Source organism: Eucyclogobius newberryi, unplaced genomic scaffold (genome assembly GCF_026437365.1).
Source record: "Eucyclogobius newberryi isolate DKJ021-1_F unplaced genomic scaffold, fEucNew1.0.hap1 SCAF_3, whole genome shotgun sequence".
Classification (NCBI taxonomy): domain Eukaryota; kingdom Metazoa; phylum Chordata; class Actinopteri; order Gobiiformes; family Gobiidae; genus Eucyclogobius; species Eucyclogobius newberryi.
Window position 1 is genome coordinate 12,204,337 of NW_027315945.1, and position 17,992 is coordinate 12,222,328.

Below are 17,992 nucleotides of genomic sequence, written 5' to 3' on the forward strand. Positions count from 1 at the left end.
CAGACTGACCATTACTCTGGTGTGGCTCTCTCCCTTTCTCCCTTAGCAACAAGACAGTCAAGCCCATTCTCCAAGCTTGGTCGCTTTAAGGTTTATATAGCGGTGCATTTTGGTATTAAGAGCCATTACAGCCAGATTTCCTGTGTAGGCTTCAATAACTCGCCTTTGTCCAGCTCTGAATGGTTGGGATGAGAACAAATAACTGTGTACAATATAGCTACATGCGTGTATGTAAGTGTGCTTTATGTATAGCGTTCAATTGATTTTTTTTTTTATGACGGCGCTGGTCTTGTCTGTAGTGACGTGTGTTCAATGGGCCTTCACGTCCTCCATTGACTTTGAGAACACACGGGGCTTGTCTTGTGTCGACACGCGCCATTTGATTTTCATTTGTTTTCAATCCAATTTACTTTATGTGTGTCGGGGAGACTGTACTGTAAGCTTTAAGTATGAAGTGGGGTAAAGAAGAGAATGTAGGACGGACCCATCAAGACAAACTATTCGATACAAAGAAGATGATTTTTGACACGTTTTCTCAATAGATTTCACATTTTCATCTTCTTTTAGAGGCAAACATTTTTTTCTTTTGTTTAATAGACCTTCAACTTCAATCTTTCATATATTTTATAAGCTATGTATGAGAATGAATTTGCAGCACCAAATCTAATTTCACAGACATGGACTGAAATGTTGATTAAATATTTACATGGATGAGAAAGTGTAGCATTTACGTGCCACTGTTGGACGGACATGGAAAAACAAATCTACCACTATTTCAGACAGTGTTTCCTATCATTTAGTTTACGTATGTTGATTGATTCCTGCATGTTTGAGTAATCCTGTATTGTTCTGCAACTGGGCTGTGAGTGCTTAGAACGAGTGCTGTTTTCACCTACCCCTTATCCCCGCCCTCATAGTACTTATTTGAAAGACATTTTAAAATGTCACATAGCCACTTTTCATGAACAGAAAAATTAAAACAACATAAATTAAAATCTGCTTGTCACTATAAAACTTTGAAGTTGATGGACTGTCTCTTTTACTGAGCCGTTTTAGATCAATATGGCAATTTATGGTAAACAAAATGTAAAATGGCTAATCTATTTATGTTGTACCTCAATACTAAGCACCTGGGAAGAAAATAATATGTCTCCTTTAAAAAACCCTATTTTTGGCTTGGAAGGTGAAGATTATCCACTTAATCTTATTACTCAGGCAATTATATAATTGTTAAAGCTAAAACACATGAAATAATAATAAGTGATTGCATATCAATCTATACTAAATCATATGTCATATGAACTTTACTCTTTACCGTATTTTCTGGACTATAAGTCGCACCAGCCAAAAAATGCATAATAGAGAAGAAAAAACATATATTAGTCACACTGGAGTATAAGTCGCATTTTTGGGGCAAATGTATTTGATAAAATCCAAAACCAAGAACAGACATTTCATCTTGAAATGCAATTTAAAATAATAACAGCTTAGAGGACATGGTGAATAGTTGTATATAATAATATTCAGATAACTGTAGCATAAAGAAGAAGAAGAAGAAGAAGAAGAAGAAGAAGAAGAAGAAGAAGAAGAAGAAGAAGAAGAAGAAGAAGAAGAAGAAGAAGAAGAAGAAGAAGAAGAAGAAGAAGAAGAAGAAGAAGAAGAAGAAGAAGAAGAAGAAGAAGAAGAAGAAGAAGAAGAAGAAGAAGAAGAAGAAGAAGAAGAAGAAGAAGAAGAAGAAGAAGAAGAAGAAGAAGAAGAAGAAGAAGAAGAAGAAGAAGAAGAAGAAGAAGAAGAAGAAGAAGAAGAAGAAGAAGAAGAAGAAGAAGAAGAAGAAGAAGAAGAAGAAGAAGAAGAAGAAGAAGAAGAAGAAGAAGAAGAAGAAGAAGAAGAAGAAGAAGAAGAAGAAGAAGAAGAAGAAGAAGAAGTTTACCAAAGCATCAGTTTTACCCCAAATCACTAAATCCATTGAATTCTTCTTCCTCTGTGTCACTTCTAAACAACTCCGCAAACTCCAGTCGCAAAACCATGAAAAAAGGTGTGACTTATAGTCTGGAAAATACGGTAATTCAGAAAGTTGTATTTCATAAAGCTAGTCACATACTAGACAAATGAACAGCTACACGACGACGTGAAAGCGAGAACACAAACCATTTCACGATTTATTTTTGGCCCACTGAGTCAACGATCACGAGCAATTGTAAAATCGTTTCTCCTCACATTAATCTTGACGGTACATTTTCATTCCATTTGGCCGTGCTTATCACTCTGGATCCCCTCTCCTCTGTTTAACATGTCTCCTCCTCCACAGACCTGGCAGCGCCGCGCAGAGCTCCATCTCGGTTTCATAAAGTCACCGTTTATTAAAGCTCACGGCGGGCGGCGGGATAAAGCCTATTGAGATATTGAGGTCAGAGGGAGAGAGCGGCGGCGGAGGGAGGGGCACGGGCCCAGGTGCGCTGTCATGTTCTGCGGATAGGCTAAGACAGGTATCCAGCTGGGACGTTGCCCTACCTGTTTTCATTAGCATAGCATTAAGCTCTTTTTACTGTAACTGTGTCTGAATTCATGAAAGAGATTTAAGGATTTGAGCCAGAGTCATGCGAAAACGTCTTCTTTCAGTTGATGCGCAGGACTCCAAAACCAAGTTGAGGTTATAAACAGATGTGAATTTATTCATCAAGTTTTACTGTCAACGAGGTTAGCAATGACCAAGTAACTGTTGTGAAGTTCTTGATGCACAGATTTTAGGCAGATACCGAGACCAGTTTCATGGGAAAAGCTTGGGCCCATAGCCGATATTGTGCCGATATTTTTTAATACATTTTTATTTATTTTTAAATACGGCTGTAATTTAATTCCTTTTTATAAGAGCTTTCTAAAATTAGGATCAAATCTATTTTAAAATGTATAGAACCAGTTAAAACACACAATACCCTTCAGTTAGGGGAAAAAGTTTGATAGAGCTGTAATTTATTTAGCACTATTTTCAGATAAAGTGCTAAATATTAAAGACTGGTAGGATTAAATATGATTATTCTTTATTAGAGTCAAATTAGCCTTCCTTCCTTTTCTTAAGATCTCTCTGAATCTCTCCAGTAACAGCAGCAGCGACAGTCTCTCCTCCTCAGACTCTCTTCTCCTTCTTTAAACCTCTCACACTGACGTTATTTGGAGTAAACAACTGATCGTCGAGGAGGAAAACGAGTGAAATTATGTCACGTTTATCGCAGGTTGCAGGAGCAAATTTGTGTGTGAAGTTTTGTCTCACACTTTTGTAGAGCTTTTTAAAGTCTGTAACACATTTCTGCGTCTTTTGCTTCAAGATAAAGACTGGATAAAAGTGTGTTGTTTTCTTCCTGTTTCTGCAAAGACAGCATGGTCGCAATATCGGCTGATATCGGCGCGTTTGGCTGATGCCGATATTACTCAATGACGTGAACATCAGCCGATATGATGTATACTGGGCTTATTGGGCGTAATATTAGTAATATTAGATGATGAACTTTGCACCTTCATGTCAGTTATGTAAAAGAAAAAGCAAATTCAGGGTGTAATGCATTGTGTCTGCTTCAAAATTCTTGTAACAATGTGTAAAGCTGTTAATAGTTTGGTAACATTTGTAGTGTCTTTACATGAATTATGATGAGAGAAGAATAAATGAAAGTTTCCTCTGCTGTTTTCCAAAGACACTTTTTAGTTGTTGGTGTTGTTCATACAAGCACATACAAGACTGTAATGCTATTTTATTCCGTTTGAAAAAAGATGTTTCAGACGAGAGCATATGATCGTTACAGAGGAATTAATGAATTATAGTAAAAGCCTAATGATTTGTGTTTTGACCTTATACGGCGACAGTGATGACCAACTATTTGTATAATTGGTTGTAATTTTGTTTTAAAAAGGAGTATGTAATTTATGTAATCCTATGTGCACAACCATGAATGATACAAATGAGAAACTAAAATGTTATTATTATAGTTTAAAATGAGCGGGTTTTCATTCCCACAGACTAAATTGAAAATACTTTTTGAATACAATTGTTTCTATTCACGTATTCCTTAGTTGTCTTAAATATGTCATGTCGACTGCTATAACATTAGTATTCTTTGGGGGAAGGTCAATCGAGGTTTTAATAGATGCTAATAATGAGTTCCTGAATTGGTGCCTTAGACATTTGTATTGTAAATTAATGGTCCGTAACATGGCCGGCTTCAAAACAATTACTTTTTGATTAAGTGACTAGTTCTTGACTGATCTTACTCACGGCCATTTTAAAATGAGCTGCTGCACTTTTTCAGGCAACGAGTGCAATATTCAGCTTCACAACTAGACGAATAACGATGGACAAAAATATATATTGATGACCGACTTTGGGATTCTACCAATTGCCAGTTACGGTTTTGATGATTGTCAAATCAATACCCTGATACTAATTGATACTAAAACTGGTATTGATACTACTTAAAATATTGATAATGGACCCTTTGATACTGAATAATGGGATATGGTCGGGTTCATTTGAATGTATTCTAAGAACCCTTGAATCACTCAGAATGCTAGAATGATTTTGATCTATGTCAGAACTAGTTTAAGGCAAAAAGCTAATTTATAAACATTGTTTTGCAAAAAATATATATAAAATAAAGTACTATAATAATGTTTCTATCTATTCTCTCTGTTATTTTCTTAGTATCAAAATTGAGTTTTATATTAAGCATATTATATTAGATTATTAATATTATTATAATTGTTTTATTATTATTATATAGATACAAGAAACCAGCAAGATATGTTTTCACTCTTGCAAATAAAAGGTCCAGCAGTCCAACTCCTGGCTCCAAATCACACATACGCCTGCACCTCCTGTACGCATGCAGGAAGTACATATGTATTAAATATGCTTGTGTATATTGCTAGTCAGTATGGAGTCTTCCCGGTGCTATACTGTTGCTGGCTTCATTTCACGCTCTGGTGACTGGGTGTGAATCATTTTCCCTTGGCTTATTATCAGCCCCGCTCATTGAAGTTGCATCCCTCCAGAATGCAACCAAATCACTATTCAAGAACAAGTCAGGGCCCCGTCTATAGGGTTCGCTTTTTGTCTTGTGTCAAGTCTATTTATTTACTACATGGTTTTTCATAGTGCAGTGTTGAACTCCTCACATGGAAGACAAGACGTCACATTCTCCCACAGGAATAGCCCTTATTTTGTGCTGGAAAGTCTCGACGCGTATGTGGTGAGTCTCAGAACCTCCTCATCTTAAACAAACTGGGACATTCTAATCTTTTGTTGACAGTGATAGATTTATGTTGTTTTTGTGCATGATTTTAAGCTTGATTTGCCTCTCCACGAGTTCAGGGAGACGTGGCCCGAGCGGCGATTCTCGTAAGTGATTATTTGTGGTTTCACTCCTCGCGTCTGTGGGGTCAATGTGATCCTGTTATGACTATTTGTCGGGTCGCAGCTCGCAAACCTCTAATTGTTTCCAATTTGCTTCCGACAGCTTTACTCCAGCCAATCAGAGCAGCCGGACAGTGCGAGGCTCCGTTGCCTAGTGACGACTCTTGAACTTTAGAAAAAGCACGAACAAAACCAACACAGAGTTTGCACACATGTTTCCATTTTTCACCAGCGCTACAGTGATTGTAACAGGCTCTTCACGCTCTCTTGTTTCTTTCATAAGCAGGTTTAATCCACACAAAATTCATCCATTTTTTTCTTTGGCTCTAAATGAAAGTGCATGGAAAGTTTTGTTTTTGTTCAGCCCGTTTATAACTCATCCTTCTTCTGCGTGTGACCTCGCCGAGCTTTTCTCAAGACAAACCAAAGTCTGCACGATGCCATTCCGGGGCTTCATCATTCTACATGAATTTATAGTAACGATGATGCAGGACGTGGAGACACGAGTGAACGCCACACTCTTTGTTAGAACTCTGCTGCAGCTGGGCCGTGCACAGAGGAGAGCAGAATGATTCAAATAAAGCAGTGTTCCTTCTGACCAGCTTATTTGTCCAGACAGTTTATAATATTGTGCATATCCCGGTCACCTCTGAGGCAAATATAATAGCCTCACAGGTTATACCACTCTCATACCACTGTTTGTTCCCAGTATTATAAAATAATGTTTAGAAGCTTTATCAGTAATGGCATTTTGAAAGAACATCATGAGAACATATTGAGGAGCTGCTGAAGTCCTGACTGTATGATGTTGTTGACAATGGACTAAATTGGACTTTTATTTTGTACTCAATGTGTTTTAACTAGAGCTGGGTTTCGATTCAAATTTCAAGAATCGATTCGATTCCGATTTTTACGTTTCAAAATCGATTTTCACCGATTTCTCAGATTCCATCCGATTCCATCCGATTTCGATTCGATCCGGGGGTTAATGTTATTAAAAATGTATTTGAACCGTTTCCTTCACTTTATGACTGTGTAAAGAAGCAACATATTAAAACTAGTATTATATCAATATTAAACAGCAAATCTTACGAGTATTGGTAGTTACTGATGGAAGACTGATGAAAAGGTTAAGGGTCAATCTACCTTCAAGAAAGTTAATCCAGGAATCCTGAATTATCCTTCTTGAAGGTAGATTGAAGTTCACTGAGGGAAATGTAGAAAAGAATTTGAATTAAAAAAAATATTAAAAAAAAATATTTAAAAAAAATAAATAATATTTTTGGACGTACGAATTGATAATCGGTCATTAATATGCGAATCGATTAAAAATCGGAAAACAGATTTTTTTCAACCCAGCTCTAGTTTTAACCATCTTTTCTTTGGATGCAACCCCTTCCTTATTTTCTCATATTATTTTTGACTTATTTAGTTTCTCTCTTGCCCTGTCGGGTTTTGTTTTTGTACCTAAAAGAATTACCTGCGTTGTTGCGTTGCTTATAGGAAACAAATGTGAAAGGAGGAGATGGAGAAGGCGATGGTTCTTCTGCTGCTCCGGAGAGTCGTGGCACACATGTAGCTGAAATGGCGAGATGATGGAGGCGAAAGAAAGTGTATTTATATGAATATGCTTGGGACGTGATTGGTTGAGCGGCAAAGGTCGTCAGCTGTGATAACTCACGAAAACTGTATCCCACAAGTCGGTGACTAAAATACACTTGCAATTCTACGCTCCTGTCCACTCACAATAACCATGATGATAAGATAATTAGTTTTGCTTGTGCCTTTTGCGTTAAAACCTGACAAGACCAAGTGAAATAGCGTTTATTTTCATACGACAGGTCCTCAGACTCTTTTCATTACTGTTGACACAGTTTCTCCAATAAGCAAAAGGAAGCTTATTTTTCCTCCATGTTTCACTTTGAATTTGCCAACCCCGTGCTCTTGTATTTTCTGTGTCGCTGGTTCCCTTTCATTTTATCACAATGAGCTTTAATTTAATGTGCTTGTTTAATTTTATGTCACTTTTTAATTAGTTTGTAGACTTTGAATTGCCTTGTTAAAATGGCCTGTATAAATAGCCTCTGCCAAGGACTGTTTATTATTAATGCAATGGCTCTGAAGTATGCGCTATCCCGCCGCACAAAAGCGACGTCCCGCTGGTGCCGGGAAGCCAAAACAAGTCTGTGGTGTGTCATAATAAAGAATCTGTACCTGGGTTTCTCAAACTGTGGTGCGCCAGCTTCTTCGGGATGATTTGCTGTTCGATATTTTACTCAAATTCTTCCATATTTTTGACCTGTTTTGGGTCAGTTCTTGATTTAACTTACTGTAGCGATGTTTCTTTTTCTATTCTAGACCCAATTTAGACCTATTTCAAATCTGTAATATATCATGGTTTCTTATTATGTCATATCAAAGGAGCTAATGAAGCTAATTGGACTATTTAGCTCTGGAATAGCCCTGTTTTAGACCTGGTTTAGCTCTGGTGGAACTTGGGAGTTTTGGTAGTTTTCCAGATTGTCATGAGATCACTTTTTAATTAAGAAGTTTAAAATTTGGTAACATAATATGATAAGCAAATCTTACAGTAAGATATTATCACAATATTCATTTCATTGTACGATATTTATTCTGATATTGTTGAGAGTGTAACAGAATTGTAGATATGACACCTTTTCCGTTTAAAATACGTTGACAAAAATGTATAAACTTTGGCCTAAATGGGACTTGACTGTATTTTTTTTTTGTCCAGCTCTCTTGTCCCGTTTCTTATTTGTATATGTATGCATTTTTCAAAATCAAATACAAATATATTCCTTGACAAGCCACTGAATGAAACCATAAAAGTGCTTAACAACAGTTATTTCTTCATGTAGTTTCCATGATATTATTGTGATACATTTGGCGATACGATATCACAGTATTTCAGTTATTGTTACACCGCTACATAATACTTCAACTTTTTGTTAAAGCTTTAATTAAGAGGAAAGTAATCACGTAAAGTTAAATTGGAGAAAGAATGGGGAAAGACATTCAGCACATCATACTTTTAATGGTGCAAATAGTAACAATAGTAAACAATGACATAATGTGTTTCCATGTCGCACCAGTCGTTTGCCTTCTTTCAAAATGTACTTTGAGGCAAATACTTTTTAGATAGTGGTACGTCCCAAACTTGACTTTATTTCCTCCACATCTCTGTTCCTCTGTGCTGAACTTGATTTGTGGTTGTGTTTCAGGCTCCAGCGTGCAGGGAGCAGAGTTCACACACATGCCTGACAACATCACGGTGCTGGAGGGGGACAGCGTCACCCTCAGGTGAGTCCCATTCTGCCGTCAAGGTTGTCCAATATCACCCTTGGTTTTTCCCGCTCGGTAAACGCTGGTGATTGGGTTGAAATGTGAGGCAAATCTGAACCATTGTGACCTAAATTCTTAATATATGAAACTCGAACATTTCCCCATCGCATTCTGGTTAATGTTCCCATGTACTGTGTCTCTCAGGGTTTATTCATAGTTTTTTTTAGTTCAAGTAAAGTATAACTAAATTGTAGAAAGATTTTACTTGTGTAATAGTTCATTTTTACCGTATCATATTTAGGGCATATACTTTGAAATAGAGTCTTACATTTCTTGTGCTATTATTTCATGTATATATATTCGCAGATTGAGAATGACTCTTGGATGAGAGTCGAAACTGAATATTTTCTACAATGGAACACTCCTGAATGAGGGATTACACCGAAAATGTATATATATATATTATTTTCTTATTTTTTAACAGCCCCAAAACACATGATAATGACGGGTTAATTACAATTTCTTCAGCAGCTGGTGTTTCCCTCTGAACGATGTGCACTGCATTACACCACAAAAGACAGTGTTTTTCCTGTCTGCGTCTCCTGTCTCCTGCGTGACGTCTTCCACGTCATAGGGCTAACTGACTAATCCTAACTGTCAGGTATCACAGTTGGCCCCTTAGCGGTTTAATTAGCTCCTGGTTTAAAATGGGCTCCTGCACTAACCCTAATCAGGATGGCTGGGGATTCCCAACACCTTCGTAAGTGCATTGTCACTGCTGTCTAGCTATCAGTGATGTGATTAGTGGTTGAATACATTTGCAGAGTCGATTACTGTAAAAGTTAAATGGAGTGGTGGTTATTCATGGGTCCGAAGTGGCGTGACACTCGTTGCTACTGCCATCTTGAGGACAAAAGCTGCATGGCCAAAAGTGAGTTGTGCCTACAAAAAGTCTCAAAACAAAGGAGTCCTCTTACATCCCAAAAGACCCTGATTGTGCAGAAATGTATTACTATGGTCAGCAGGGACCAGTGGACTCACAGAAATCACTCCCGACTGAGGCTGAGCTTTTTGTTTCAGGTAGTTAGCAGCTGGCTAATGCTAGGTTACATATGTGACCGGCCGTATAAAAACCAGTCACAAGTCTACCCAGAGATATTTTGAGTTATTCACAGATTCTCAAAGTGTGAATTCAAAGCTTTCCAATGATGTCTCACTCGTGTAGATCTGATCATATTTGAGTAAGTTGTGGTCATTTGAATGTATACAACTCTCAAACCCATTCACTGAGAAAACGGCCTCTAAAGATTCTCACCGGAGTGAGCCTAGAGTAACAGGGGGGCTCATTTGCATCTCATTGAGATAAGCCCTCCCCCCTGTCAAACTGACACCACCTCCCCCTACAGCTGTCACTCAAGACTCAAGAGGAGTGTTGTTTTATTGATGAACTGGACTTGAATTAGAAGTAACCATGTTAAAATGGAAATACTTGGATTACTGGTACAGGTGTGTGCGTGCGTGCGCGCGCGTGCGTGCGCGGCTTGTCTGGTGCAGACGGCTTGTCTGGTGCAGACGGCTTGTCTGGTGCAGACGGCTTGTCTGGTGCAGACGGCTTGTCTGGTGCAGACGGCTTGTCTGGTGCAGACGGCTTGTCTGGTGCAGACGGCTTGTCTGGTGCAGACGGCTTGTCTGGTGCAGACGGCTTGTCTGGTGCAGACGGCTTGTGGACGAGGAAGCTTGGATGTGATTGTTTGCAAAAGTTTGTTGTTGCGAGTTGTCGCTGCTGTAGATTAGGACCAAAGCCCATAACTTCTGTCTTCTTCAAGCATCAACCCTTTTCATTTCCAGTTTTATAAGCTGTTTTTCATGACTATCTAACAGCGGAGAGTCAACAGCGTGTGTGACGTGAGTCGCGTGACTGAAACCCATGGACAGGCGAATGGTTTAGAAAAGAAAAGAAACAGGGTCCAGAGAGGGACAGTCAGAGACAAACCTCAAACTGTTTATGGTGAGATGAGTTTCATACTTGCATATGTGCAGCAGCTCTACCACTGAGCCAAATGTGCCATGCCTTCACAAAAATAAAATGTTAAAGCTCTGCTGATGATTGAAAGGTTTGGATTTAGTTTAGATTTTTTACACTAAAACAACTATTATAGCTTTCACCTTTACTCTTCACCTTATTCCCAAGGGCACTGCCAGTAAAGCCGCGGACACACCGCAGCGTCCAATTCGCGCCCGACGTAGGAGTTTGACGCCTGTACATATTAAGGCAGACGCCTCGGACGCGCGTGCAAAAAATAAACTCACAAGTAGACGCACGTCCGAGGCGTGTAGAGCACATGAAGTGGAGGAGTTGTTCAGTGTTGCTTTTCTCTTGGAGCAATGGTGTATTAACTTTACAAAGTTCAAAAACGGAGGCGATGGGCTCTAGGGCTCGGACCCGCAGATACTTCAGAGGTGAGCAGAGTTTAGTCAATAGCAGCGTCGGTCCAAAGCGTCCGATGATCAAAATGCAGAATTCGCGCCGTTCAAAGTCAAAGTCCACATAGACTTTGAATGTAAACTGGACGCTGTGGACACCCTGGTCTGAACGCCACTTTATGCTACATTCTTGATTTGTTACTGCACATGAACATATCAATCAATCAAATGTATTTATAGAGCACAATTTGTACGTAGCGCAATTCAAAGTGCTTTATAATGTTATAACACATTTGAAAAATAAGAACACGATACAGTTTATAAAAATATAAATCAGTGTATATCAAAATAAATAAATAAAATCATAAAAACAAATGAATTTGGTATTTAAAACATTATAAACCAGGTAAAAGTATTTCAGTCATAGGCACGGCTTGGATTTAAACACAGCCGGGGTGGGACCTGTCTCACAACTTCAGGAAGGCTATTCCAGACTTTTGCCCCATAGAACTGGAACGCAGATTCCCCGTGTCTGGTCTTGACTCTGGGCACCAGCAGGAGGCCGGTCCCTGAGGTCCTCAGAGTCAGAGATGGTTCATATGGCACTAACATGTCTGAAATGGCCATGGAGAGACTTGTACACAAGCAGAGCTGCTTTAAAGTCTGTTCTCTGAGCCACAGGAGCCAGTGCAGAGACCTGAGAACAGGACTAATGTGATCATACTTCCTGGTTCTAGTACAACATAGAACATTTTGCACAAATCAATCTACTTCAAGTCATAATTTAGTAGTGAGATTTAGTTAACAGAATTTCTGCTTAACTGGAAGTGCCTTTACAATGGAAGTGCAAATCTGGCAAAAAGAGACAAAAGTGGGCTGGAATAAGGTGGATATAATGTTGTTTGATAATAATATGATTTTTAGCATATATTTACATCTATTTGTATATCTATAATGAGCCCATAAAGGTTCACAATGTAACTTTTTGTGTAAGGGTCCACCACCTGCTTATCGCCATGGCAATGTTATTGCTTTGCCTGGAATGTTCTATATTATTAAATTAAACATTTATCCTGCATTTTTTAATTCTTATAAAATACATCGAAAAACATGCATTCTTATTATGAGCGGGATCGCCTCTCCATAGATCTGACCTGTAACATGGCCAGTTGGATAAAATGACGGCCATAAAGTAGAACATGTCCAGTTACATTTACATTTAGCTGTTATTGTTCCTAATAATTTTATCACAACACTTTAAAAAAAAGTAAATCAATTGCAAATCATAATTGTTGTGTCAAATGGTAAAAGTGAATATGGATTTATCTGCTTTTGTTTGTATATTAAGGGATATTTTGTTAATCTCTGGTGTGGAAACATTCCCCACTGTGCCTTAGTGATTCTATAAGACGTTTAAACGAATAATCTGTGAAAGGCTGAAGTGTTATTGTACTCAACAGGAGAACATAAGACACGCCTCTCGGATGTCAACATGCCGTCTGTAAGTACGTGTACCATATGTACGCGTGCACCACAAACGCAAGTGCTGAATACTAAGCAGAGGCAGATCAAACAGCAGTCGTTATTTCCATTAATGAAAAATACATCGGGAAGTCTTTCAGCGTATGCAAATGGGGCTAACGTTTGAAAGAGTTCTTTTCAACTGCACTCATTATATACAGTCTCAATGGTCTCAGCATTGAAGTGTGCACAGGTCAACTCAGAGTGTCATACACAATGGAACATATTTACCAAAAAATGTCTTTATTTAGAGGACACATTTATTCATTATTGTGGCAGATGAACAGACAATGATCGCATGGAGTGACATAACTATTCTAGTGCAAGTACTTATTTTGCTATCCAAGGACAACTGCATTTTAAGTCATTCCTGGCTGTGATATAGTATTTAAATTAAAATAAAAATGTGACTTCATAGAAAACAACTATTCAGAAGTATTTTCCAACTATCATCCAACTACGTTGTACAGTATAACAAAGGATTTATGATTGAAAAGTAATTGTTTTACTTTTATTGTTCCTTTTTTCTTTTCTTTTTTCCTGCATCACAACTTTGCACCGGTGAAGGTATTTACAGTGTTAGAGTTTTAGTGCAAACAGCTTGTGGCTTCTTGTCTTTCACCGCAGCAAACACTGTGTTATTTACATGCAAATGAGTATTTCAAAGACACCTTGGAGGTTCCAAATTTCACTTGCGGAAAAAAAATAGTTTGCAATATTAAAAACAAGCCTCCAATTATTAAAGTGAATGTGCCGCATCTTTTAAATCCATTGACGTTTTTAAGCGAATCCAGCAAGATGTAAACAAAATCCCTTTAGTCATTCATTTTATTCCCTTAAAGTAGAATTTGTTACACTTTTGAAGCCAAGCGCCGCTCCGCCAATATTTGTTTACAACGAGAGCCAAAGTTGTAAATTAAAAAGGGCGATCCATAATGTCATCAGGAGTGTAGCCCGCAGCTGTGCATCAATGCGCCCAGACACAGGGATCTATCGCAGTTATTTGGGCACGATCGCTAAACGGAACGTGCTCTCCGGCGAAAATCCATCCTCCTCTGAAGAATGTCTCCATTGTTTCCCTAAATAACAACACAGGTGCTTGGTTAGTGTCACACGCTCTTGAATTAATTACATACAGCAGAAGAAGAGAAGTTACTCTGTGTGTATTGTAAAAACAGACCAAATAGGAAGTGCATCAGCGGGTCGAAACAGGTGATCTAAAGGTGCATTTATGAGATGATAAGACAAAAAAAACATGAATGAAATATTATGGGGGAAACTGGGATGTATTTGAGAGCTTAATGATGACCAAGGTGTTTTTAAAGACAAGGCAACACAAGTGCACCTACAAAGCAGACTTGATAATTAAACCATAATAATCTCATAGAAATGGTTTCAAATGTAGTCATCTGGACACCTTGTGAGGTCTGGCCACCTCCTCCTCATAGAAAAAGGCCAAAAGCCTCCCCTGTGGGCGGTGCTTTGGGTGAGGCGCAGGGGTGAGAGGGGCAGGTGAGGAGGCGGGCTCTAGCCAGGTGATTGACAGCGGCTGCCGACATGAAACATGTCTCGTCTCTCATGCACCACAGGGGCGGGGCTCAGGTCAGTTGTGGCGTAATCGCCAGGCTTATAATTCAGCAACGGCCGTTGGTCCAACCACAAAATTCAAATGTAGTGGTCACAGTTGAACCCTAAGAGGACAATGAGGCACAGCTTTGATCTTTGATTTTTTTTACAAATATGCACTAAAATGACCAAATATGGTCAAGGATGTGTACATCGATTTTAGACCCATTTGTGTTGGTGTTTAGTGGCTCTATGTCATAGAAACATTAATTTGAGCGGGACAGTATAAATTCTCAATCCCATGAGCTTGAAACCACTTTCTACCATGAACCACTCCTTGATGAATGAGGGATTACACAGACTTCTTAATAATCACTAAGCATAAACTTGTTCTTAGTGATCACCTAGATAAACATATTTACTGTATTATATCTGGTATAAAGAGATATTTGGAAAACATTGTTATTTGTTACCATGTTACCAAAATTACAGAAAAAATAAAATAATGGAATGTACATTCCAGCAATTGAGACTTTTCAGACCTCCAACTGGTAAACATGTCCTGGCTGCACCTGATCTCTTCATTTCTAATTGCAAACTCTGGTATGATGGAGGAAAGCCTACAAAAGATTTAAAAAAATCATGTTTTAGCAATAGAAACCCATTTAGACAATATTTAACTTAAATGTCACCATTAAATCAACAATAGGATCTGGTAACTCTTTAATTCAGTTGACTTTTACAATATTATTTGTATTACCCTGTACTGCAGTTTTTTCCAGCCTGTGGTACGCAAGCTTTTATATTAAGAATGCTTTCAGAAGCTGATATTGAATATTGTTCTCTCGGATGGGCATGATTTACAGGTGGATTAGCCAATCAGATCATCAAACGCTTGTATCACAACAAACATGGCTGCTTAAGAGGAAAAAGGAACGGTGAGAAAACACCACAGGAGACTGAAAACTGGGCAGAATCTTTTAATCCGAGGTGAGAGAAGTTTGATTTTGTTCTAAATGATAATCAATAAAATCGGAAGGAAGGCCGGACATGTTGTTGGGGAGGGACCTGACTCTAACTGCAGAGTCGGAGAGGAGGATTATTCTATTAGCTCCACAGTGTGCTGGTCAGATGCAATAGACTGTTACGGCCTCGCTGTTCCACTGAGAGACACAGGAAATCATTCTACTGTCACCATCAAACTGCTCAACGCTGCGCTTTCAAATCCTCTTTGTGCAATATTAACTTATTTACGACTGCCAGAGCGCGTGCGGGCGAAAACCATACTTTTAAATTCTATTGCATCATCATTTTTATTTTCATTGTCAATTCCAGCAAGCTATACATCATTTTAAAGATTATTTTCTTAACAAAACGAATATGGCATTGACTTACATTGAATAATATGCCCCAATAAACAATTACCAATAGTTTGTGATAAAGTCTCAACTTTTCATAATGCGTTTCTTGCGTGTTTATGACGGACTCAACTGTGTTCAATCCATATCTAGCTGTACTTGTTCTGTCCATAATAATCCACAGAAAAACAATACCCACTTGTATTTTTCCTGACGTAATCCCATTTGAAGAAATAGTCCAGTAAACAGTGTTTTCTTCGGTGAAAAAAATCTACTAAATCTAACTAAAGCTCGACCAGTGTATTTCTCTGTCCATAACAAAAGACTGGTTCGATTTCCAACATGATGTTTGGTTTGTGTGTTTTCGTCACACTTTCAGCTACAGAATGAGACTATTAACAAATGTTTCTGTTTTCTGTTTTGTCTGCAACAGCCCTTGGAAAAAAACATGTCAACTTGTTCCGAATATACTTTTTGATACAAAAAGGTCAACAGCACCAAAATGCAAATTCCTAGAGAATTGGCACATCTGCAAAAACTACCAGGCCTAAGCTTTCTAATGATGCATCACACTCACATGTGGGCTGTAGGATCCTCTTTTAATAAGCAATGCCATTTGGTTATGTCCAACCATTGTGCACAGGGCGAAAGAGGCAGATGGTGGATAACAGGTGCTCAACTGTAAAAGTACAGGAACAAGCAAAATATATGTATATATGTTGTGAGGGTCAGTGTTGTGCCTGAACATGTTAATTTTACTAAAGTTCATGAACGCGTTCCTTCTGGTGGCTGTGAAGAGCACGTTCATTCTTTTTAATTTCGTTCAATAAAGTGTCAGATTTCTAGAGACTTCCAGATGAAACACACACCGTTAAGTTGCCCAATCAGAGCCTCTGTCTGGCAAGTGTGAGAGCTCCAGAGTTGTAGAGGCGATAGCACTTATTGCAGACGGATAGAGATGCAAGTGCTGCACCGCACTGAGCATGCGCATCAAACAAAAAACATAAAACATAAAACGACCAATTTATAGCATTTTATTGTTACTGTGATAAAGACATTTTAGTTTTTTTTTATTGTCGGTTGCATATTTGTATCAAAAATAATTTCTCCTTGGGGATTATTCAAAGTAATTCTAAATCTGACTCTGATGTGATAATGAGTTTATTTATTTCACATGTGTCACTGAAATAAATCTGATTGCACAGTTCTGTCTGAGTTTGGCTCCCATAAAAAATTGAAAATTAAAGAGAAAAAAAAAGCTCCTGACCTTATGAAGTTTGTGAATGCGGAAAATTGTTTCTTGATATAAAATTCCCAAGTAGGAAAGTAAAAGTGATGATTTATTAACCAGTTTCCCTATTACTATAAATAGGATTCTTTTTTAAATTATTATTTTTATTGCATTTATTATACTTCTTTCATTTTCCAGTATCTTTGTTCCACTTCAGATCAGCAGTTGCGATGCCATCTTTAATCAAATGCGTGGACAACAAACAGATGCAAAGAGCTTTTATAAATAACTCCATCACGACGCAGAATCCCTTATACCCCAGTGGCACAGACACTTCTAGACAATGCTGCGTGTTGTCTTTGATGCAGCCCATTAAGAATAAATACATTTTGATGCTATTACGGTCCACATCTCCTTTGGGCTCCTGCGCCGATGTACCCCAGAACAAGAAGAAGTGATTAATTTAAAAATAGATTAACAGCACATTTGTACAGCGATTATGATTTTATGGTGGGTTTACTTAATACAATGTGTGCCGCCAGCTACAGATGTGATGCTAATCGAGTAATGAAACGCTTCTTTTGGTGTGGTGTCTTGTTTAAAAAGCATGGCCCTTCTCTCTTTCTTTCTTTCTCTCTCTCGCTCACTGTTTCTCTCAAGCATGATTTATCCGTGTCATATGAATTAAACAGAACGGCCACACGTGGTTTAGTGAAAGCAGGGGAAGGACATCTAGTGGTCACTCACAGCGTTGATGACCTGTCGAGAGCTAAAATAATAGCAGCTTGAATTCATTAACATTTATATTGATTTGAGTACATTTTGAGGGGGGAAATAATCAAGTTTCCCTTAAAATATTTTTGGTTGAATGATGTGTTATTGTTGTCATTATTATTAGGGGCGGGTAATTGGTGATATTAAATGGTTTTCCCTAAATTCTTGTGTCATTCCCAGTTTTTATACAGACTAGAGTGAGTTTCAATGAAAATAGAAGAGCAATAAGACTAAAAATATTGCTGTCTGTTTACACCATGTAACTAATGATTTTATAGCCCAAAAAAAAACAATTTGTTACATTTTTACTAAAGCGAAAAGTTAATTTGTGAACCTTTGTTATAACTTAACGTCTATTAGTGGTTCTTGCTATGGATTTTCAAATCGTAAGAGCGAGATATGTACCGGCTCAAA

The 17,992-nt window shown here is 38.2% G+C and overlaps 1 protein-coding gene across 2 annotated transcripts in view; it reads left to right on the forward strand.

The window, feature by feature from the left end:
- The window catches only part of iglon5 (IgLON family member 5), a 295,698-nt gene that overhangs the window by 214,412 nt on the left and 63,294 nt on the right, over positions 1-17,992 (forward strand). For both annotated transcript variants that reach the window (XM_072461621.1, XM_072461622.1), the window contains one exon: positions 8,644-8,722. In XM_072461621.1, the coding sequence (XP_072317722.1) occupies positions 8,644-8,722 (79 nt within the window). The remainder of the gene's footprint in view (positions 1-8,643; positions 8,723-17,992) is intronic.